General features: G+C 34.9%; 1 protein-coding gene across 1 annotated transcript in view; it reads left to right on the top strand.

The window, feature by feature from the left end:
- LOC111459491 overlaps positions 1-8,110 on the top strand; it is a 14,176-nt gene that overhangs the window by 650 nt on the left and 5,416 nt on the right. Inside the window, exons 2-10 of the mRNA XM_023102420.1 lie at positions 958-1,822; positions 3,644-3,759; positions 3,892-4,100; positions 5,784-5,903; positions 6,594-6,722; positions 6,864-6,989; positions 7,390-7,448; positions 7,545-7,644; positions 7,918-8,035. Of these exons, the coding sequence (XP_022958188.1) occupies positions 996-1,822; positions 3,644-3,759; positions 3,892-4,100; positions 5,784-5,903; positions 6,594-6,722; positions 6,864-6,989; positions 7,390-7,448; positions 7,545-7,644; positions 7,918-8,035 (1,804 nt within the window). The 5' untranslated portion in view covers positions 958-995. The remainder of the gene's footprint in view (positions 1-957; positions 1,823-3,643; positions 3,760-3,891; positions 4,101-5,783; positions 5,904-6,593; positions 6,723-6,863; positions 6,990-7,389; positions 7,449-7,544; positions 7,645-7,917; positions 8,036-8,110) is intronic.

Genomic DNA, 8,110 nt, shown 5'->3' with positions numbered 1-8,110 from the left:
TTTTTTTTTTTTTTTTTTTCTCAGGTTGCTGAATTGTTTATAGTTTCAGTGGTTGCTGAATTGTTTATAGTTTCAGTGGTTGCGAGCTGCAAGTGATTTACCTCATGGCTTCTGTTTTTGTTCTTTTACACAATTTCGCAATATAGTTTTGTCATTTTTCCTGTTAGGAATCGCTTTCGTTAAGAACAATGAGCTGAATTAGAATATAGTGTTGAAGCCATGGTGTCTAGCAAAAGCCTTCTCTTAGAGACACGGCTTTGTCAAGCACTACAGGTTTCAATCTTCGTACTAGAAATTGGTATCATTAAGAGTAGTGAGCTGAATTAGAATACAGCTCTGAAGCCATGATGCGTAGCAGACACTGGCCTTTTCAAACATTGGTTTCATCGAAGTTTTTAATTTTTCTGCTAGAAAATCGCTCTCACTAAGAGTAATGAGCTGAATTAGAACGTAACTTTAATTTTTCTCTCAGGCACCGTCTTCATCAAGCTCTGGTTTCATGACAGATTTTAATTTGTCTGCTAGAAAATCACTTTCATTAAGAGTAGTGAGCTGTATTAGAGTGTAACTTTGAAGCCATGGCGCGTAGCATGAGTTTTCTCTGAGTAATAATCTGAATTAGAATGCTACTTTGGGGCCACGAGGCTTGGTTAAAATTTTCTTTCAAGGGCATGTCTGTTACTGAATAGGATTCAGAATTAAACCTATCAGGCTGTTCACATATCATCAAGAAATAAGAAACCGATCCCATTTGTGCCGGTTCGATGCATTCATGAAAACTATTTCCGAATGTTCAAATAAGCGTGCAGACGTGATTCTTATATTTCTTGTTGGCTATTGGTCATGTTTTCCTTTAAAAACCAATTATTTACCTCTTTGCATTCTACTGGCAAGTTGTACTCTTTGGACTTTATGCATAGCTATTTTGTTGATTGTCATGTGATATTGATATTACAGTTTCCTGGTGCACCAGAAGAACTGAATACTCGGCAGTGATGTGTTCTTCCCTGTTGCACCGGCACATCAGATGGTATATTCTTTTGGGATGTCTATACATGTCTGCCCTCTCCCTTAATTCGTTCGAGTATGAAAGAGGAAATGATTTTTCAAACTATTGGCGGGATGAATTTCGGCTAGTAACAGGAAATGCCACTCAGAACATTAGTCCAATACATTTTTCCTCTTCGAATCATTTTGTATCATGTGAGGATCTGGGTGGTGTTGGGTCATTTAACACAACCTGCCTGTTAAACACAAACTTGTCTTTAGATTCTGATTTCTACATATCTGGAAAGGGGAACCTAGAGATACTTCCACACGTTCTGATTTTCTGCGCCATAGAAGGTTGTACGATAACTCTCAACATGTCTGGCAATATCAAAGTCAGTAAGCACGCAGCTATTATTGCTGGCTCCGTGGTTTTTTCTGCAGCTAATCTGACGCTGGAATACAATTCATACATAAATACAACTGCCCTTGGTGGAGCACCTCCTTCTCAAACAAGTGGCACACCGGTTGGTTACGATGGATCTGGTGGAGGTCATGGTGGCCGAGGGGCCTCCTGTTTGAAAAGTAATCAGACAAGCAACTGGGGTGGTGATGTCTATGCTTGGTCTACATTGTTTGATCCTTGGAGCTACGGGAGCAAGGGTGGTGGGCTATCAGAGGAAAAGCCATATGGAGGGCTTGGTGGAGGACGTGTGAAACTTCTCGTAGTGGATGTATTATATTTAAATGGTTCTATCCTTGCAGAAGGGGGAGACGGAGGATCAAGAGGTGGAGGTGGATCTGGTGGAAGTATCTTTGTGCATGCAGTAAAGCTGTGAGTACAATTCGTGCTTATGGATTGGTCTAGACTTTTCAAGTGATTTCTCTTAAAGTTATGATGCATACCTTTTCGCTAACATAGTTTAAGTTTGATCGCTGAGATTTTTTTTTTTTTTTTTTGTCTATTGAATTTGAAGCATTTTGTTGTTAACCTACTTTGAAACCCGTATACGATTTTTGCATATTTATTGCTAACTTTAGAATGTGAAGTTTGAACAAAAACATTACTGGCGATGAGTGATGTCATTTCAATTTTAATTTAGAACTGTCAGATGATTGACCGTTCATTTGAATGTAAAGAAATTGTAAATTCAATTATGAAATCTTCAAACATTTTACAAATAAATTGATATGTATGCATCCCTCAAAGAACAAGTATCTTATCCATTTTATTTTATACATTTTATGTGGAGTAGTACTTCATTCAAGCCGGATCCAGAAGTTGACTGTTAAGAGAAGAATATCGTTGAAAATATGAAGTTCGGTGTTTAAGTAATTTGGTCATGTAGTAAAAACTCGGAATGATATTTTGTAACAATTTTTGTATATTGAATGATCTGTGATAATATTGTGTTGGTATTTTGCTATTTAGCTTTTTAGGCTTAAACGAATGATGAAAGACCGACCTCTCAGCTACTCTGTAAAATTTTCATAGATTTTACTTTGTCAGTATAAATAAGCATATTGTGAAATTGATCAATGTTATTGAATGAATGAGTACGACAAATACTATCATGGTGATAGAATTCTAAATCCTCTTCCTCCATCTTTCATACCTGCCAAATTCGCTTCTTTTATTGAAACTTGTGATTTTGAGATGCATGAAATCTCCCCATTGATTCAAGAATGGAACCACACACACTGAGCTCTCATCCTTCACAATTCTTTTTGTTGTAGACAAAATTAAAGACACAACCTATACTGTATTAGTGATGTTATTTCTGCAGGGATTTCGGATGTGGGAAGGTTAATCATTGATAACATTTTGCGGCACTTGATCTTTCCTTTGCTTCTTCCATCTTTGAGGATAGAGGCTGATAATGTTTTTTTTTTTTTGTCTCTTTTTGATGTGGTTTTTGTTGAAGAATTGTGAGTCTTTTATGGTTCTTTCTCATCAAGATGTTGGATTGTTTAAGTCATCATTTATTTTGCTGGTTTGAATTTCAAAAGGCTTTCTTGGAAGAAGGCTTTTTTCATCCGGCATTTATTCCAGTTTTTTAGAGGCATTGAAGGTATGTCCAAAATTTCTTCCATTTCAAAACAACATTAGTTTCAGCCTTTTGGGGACTCCAGGCATCGTTCCTCAAGTTTGTTTAGTCTTTATTAATGTTCACGAGGAAGAAGATTGTAATCGTTTCGAAGTTCTTGATTTTGTATTTTTTTTCCTTTTATTTTCACTCCCTTCGAAGAGTTTATCAACATATATCAATGAGAAATTATTTCTTGTACAAAAATGTATAGTTAGCTCAGCGTTACCTATTTAGTTAGCTCCGCGTTACCTATTTCTTGTTCTTAGGGTGCTATGTTTCAGCTCCTCAACTGCTAGGTTTGTAGCCAAATTTGTTTTTGATCCAATAGGACTGTAGTTCCTTGTCTCCTCCCTTTTAGATCGTGAGAAAAGATGAAGGGAAGTCTTGACGTATTTTTTATTATTTAATAGAGCTCTCATTGTAGGATGCAAAAGTCTCACGAATGAATGATGCTTTTGTTGTCTTCTTCACATCCCTTTTGGTTTCAGTATTGGCTATCTTACAGAGATCATAAACTTTTGGTTGTCTCATCTGTTGCTAATATTCGGCTCTCTTTGTATATCTAGAAAGGGAAGTGGAACTATATCAGCTGCTGGCGGTAAGGGATGGGGTGGAGGTGGTGGGGGAAGAATTTCTCTGGATAGTTATGGCATTCAAGAAGATATTAAAGTTACTGTACATGGTATGCACTTCGTATGGATGAAATATTTTATACTTATAATTATAATTAAGTTTATTTGTTTGAGTGTGTTGAATGCTTCTAGCGTTGTATCATAACATTGGTAACTCTTATGTTACACCATCCTTGTTTCAGGCGGTGTAAGTATTGGGTGTCCTGGTAATGCTGGAGCAGCCGGCACTTACTTCAATGCTAATTTGCTAAGTTTAAGAGTTGGAAATGACAATATCACGACAGAAACTGAAACCCCTTTGCTAGACTTTTCAACTACTCCACTATGGTCAAATGTTTTTGTGGAGAATAACGCAAAAGCGTTGGTCCCATTGCTGTGGACAAGAGTCCAGGTATTGAGTGATATTTCTTCTTTGCACTTTTTTGCTCCGTCATAACTTAATACTTTTTGTTGATTAATTGATGAATGCATATATTGCAGGTTTATTCATTAATTATTAAATAAAAACTTCTGAAATGCATGTTATGAGTTCATGTATGCAAGAAAAAGTTTTATAATCTCTTTCATTTGGTTTTTACAAAACTTTTGAGAAAATGTCCGAGCTTTCATACAGAAGATGAGAGGATATGCAATTAGGCATTACATTTCATGTATAATTGATGATCAAACCTCTTCCAAAGACACCTCCCTTGTCTCTAAATGGAGGATGAAACAAAACCTCCACTGTCCCTTATCTCTTGAGGCTTCTGTTTTTGCCTCTCTGGAAGGTTAAGATTCCTATGAGAAAACCCTAGCATCTATATCCCCATCCAAATCCCCTCCCCGCCCCACCTCGCCTCACTTTTTATGTATAAATATAAATATATACATATACATACACACATATATATCAAAACTAAGGCACAAAACCAACTTATTTATATTTATATTATTTTATATATAGTTATTTAGTTAATAAATAAGTAAATATATATTTTTTAAGTGTGGAAGATTATGTTGTAACATTGAAAGTTGAGTTTCTAGAAATTATGTTGAACTTTATATTACACTTTTGCTTATGAAATGTTGTTGAATTTATTATAATGTTTTACGTTTTTTAATAGAAATTATATTAGAAAATGGAAATTATCCTTTGAAACAAATATTCTTTAAAAAAAAAAGTTAAAAAATCAAGAAAAAAAAATCTCTGGGGAACCCAATTCCCACTTCGATCCCAATGAAAATAAACGAGAAATTTTGCAGGAATGGGAAGTGAAATAGGAGATGAGGATGGGATAGAGAAGGCTTCCTCATCCTCTACCCGTAGACATCTCTACCCACTAGATAAGTTTCCTCTTGTCTTCTAAGAGCTGATTCAAAGTTCCCTCATCCGGCATATCCCCGGGCATGGTTTAGAGCCAGGATGGTCTTTTTTTTATTTTTTATTTTTTTATTTTTTTATGTTATCTACTCAAATGTTCAAAGGGAAAAATAACGCCCAAATATACAATTTTGGTTCTTAGCTGACTTGTAAATGTAAGTTCTGGTTCCTGTTGTTTAACTTGGCCTTCTTTATTGTCATTCCTATTATTTTTGTTGCAGCCTTGCTCATTATTTCTTTTTTTTTTTAAATGGAAAGTTGGTTTCTTATCAAAGCAAGGCAAAAATTATTGGTGGCTAAAAAATGTTGCATGTTCTTAACTTATATTCCCTCAAACAGCGTAAGTGAGCTTATCATCTTGTTGACTGTTATTTATGAAGGTATGAAGGTTTCTGACTTTTACTTCGGTCATTTAAATTCCTTTTTTTTTTTTTTTTTTGTTCAACCACATTATGGGGTGAGAATTCAAACTTCTAATCTTTTTTTGTCGATGATATAATGTCCTAATGAGCTGTGCTATTCTTAAGTTGGCTATTGAAGTTCAAATTTTTAATTAAATTTTATTTGATGTTTTCGACCATTGCATTTCTTACTGCCATGCATAGGATATTGTCTTAACTATTTCTGTTTGTCCATGGTTGCTTAACCTATCCTGGAATTTAATTTCTTCGATCAAGTGATTACTACTTGTATCTTTTGGCTTCATGGTTCTAGGTTAGAGGCCAAATTACCTTATACTGTGGAGGCAGCATTGTGTTTGGACTCTCCGAATTTCCAATATCAGAATTTGAACTAGTTGCTGAAGAACTTTTGATGAGCGATTCCATCATAACGGTTTGACTCAAATTTTTCTATATCAAACTTGTTCATTATTTTATACCCAGAGTCTAGATTTTTTAATGTTTCTAAATAGGGATTCTTTTTCTGGGTTTGTATGCGTATTTGTTTGTTTGTTTGTTTTTTTCTTTTAATTATTTTATTTAGAATTTCAAATAAATGCTTAACATACACAAGGCCAACTATTTCAGAAATTAAATTTACTGAAGATGAAGGAACCTTCATAATAGCAAAAGCAGATACATGACATTCCTCATGAATAGCCAAATTTAATTCCTTTACATTAATGCATGAAGGTGAAGGGTCATCAATATTCGTAGTTTTCCAATGGCGTAACAAGAGGCAAAGAAGCTTTATGCATTTCCACTACAGGATTAAAGCTTCAACAGCCACCCCATTCTCGAAACTAACACCCACGGTTTCTTGGAGCATCCTTTCCAAAAGAAGCTTCTCACAAAATGACTTTGGAAAAGAATTGAGGGATTAACAGATCATGCTCACCCTTAATAATTTATCTTTTGGTTAAATTCCAACACGTGCTTGCTTCACTTAGACACTAACCTTTTGAATTCTAAACGCGCTCTACATACTTATTTCTACCTATTGTATCAGAGTCTCCTAATGTAGTTTGAATGACACTCCATATTTTTTTGTTTCCAAAGTGACTAAAATTCTCTTTGACTGAAGGTTTTTGGCGCTCTCAGAGTTTCTGTTAAGATGCTGCTGATGTGGAACTCTAAAATCCTGGTAGACGGAGGGAGGAATACGTTCGTTACTGCTTCAGTTTTTGAAGTCAGGAATCTGGTTGTTTTAAAGGTATTATCCTTTAAACCCCTTCTGCCAACTAGACTAGACTAGGATCGACTTTTTTATAAAAAAAGTTATTTATTTTTACATTTGTGTTCCTTTGGACATCTTATAATATCTAAGCTGGCTGTGATACCTTAAATGTTACAGCAAAACTCAAGCATTAGCTCAAATTCAAACTTGGGTATGTATGGCCAAGGGCTATTGCATCTTACTGGTCAAGGTGACACAATCAAAGGGCAGCGACTCTCCTTGTCGCTATTTTATAACATAACTGTAAGTGTTTGTCACATCTTTGAGTTTTTGTTATGATCTATTTTGTAGGGCTTCTAAGCATTTTTCTATCTTAACGAAAGCTAATATATATATGTCTTATTTCTGTTTTATAACATGACTGCAAGTCATCATCATAATATAGAGTTCTTGTTGTGTTCTATTTTCCAGAGCTTTTTAATTGTTTTTTTTTTTACAAGAAATGAAAAGAACTAATGCTCGACAAGATGCAAACCCCACTATGGAGCTAGGAAAAACCAGAAATAAAATGACAGTTACAAATTTATCTTCTTCATTTTACATAGTGACTACCATTTTCATCCCTACCCCTTCACCCTTCCAGAAAAGGAAAAGACGAAATGAAACTATTGGTACATCTATTTATGACTACTGGCAATAACAGGTTGGAATCGGCTCTTTGCTTCAAGCTCCATTGGATGATAATGATGCCAGTAGAAGCCTGTGAGTATGTTATATGTTATGCCTTTTGGCTACACTTGTTAATCATTCAGCATTGGAGTATTGAAATCCTTAGAAAACTTAAGTTTCTATTTGTAGGGTAACAAAAGCACTGTGTGACAGTGAGACGTGTCCTCTGGATTTAATGACTCCACCAGATGATTGTCATTTCAATTATACACTATCCTTTTCACTTCAAGTAAGAGATAGATTTCATTTGGTGGAGGATCTTGTTGTTATGATGCTCCCAACTTATATTCGTGTTTGTTCAATTGTTCTGTAATTTTTATTCTTGTTTCCAAATTGGTTCTTTAATGTGGTGATTGTAGCTTTGCAACTTATATTCTTGTTTCCAGACAGATTTCAAATTGTTATGATGCTCCCAACTTATACCAAGAAGTGTTAATGTGGTGATTGCAGCTTTGCAATTTATCATAGATCAATCTAAATGGTTTCCTTTTACCTTTTTTAGATTTGTCGTGTTGAGGACCTTGTTGTTAATGGAATTATCAAGGGAAGTATTATTCAAATCCACCGGGCAAGAACTGTTATTGTCAACAGCAACGGCTGGATTACTGCATCAGAATTAGGTAATTAGGTACATCATACACAAAACTGTTCTTATAACTGTTTTTTTTTTTTTTTTTTTTTTTTTTTTTTTTTTC

The sequence above is a fragment of the Cucurbita moschata genome, unplaced genomic scaffold, assembly GCF_002738365.1.
Source record: "Cucurbita moschata cultivar Rifu unplaced genomic scaffold, Cmos_1.0 Cmo_Scf00022, whole genome shotgun sequence".
Taxonomy (NCBI): Eukaryota; Viridiplantae; Streptophyta; class Magnoliopsida; order Cucurbitales; family Cucurbitaceae; genus Cucurbita; species Cucurbita moschata.
The sequence above is the reverse complement of the archived record's forward strand: the minus strand, read 5'-3'. Positions and strand labels throughout refer to the sequence as shown.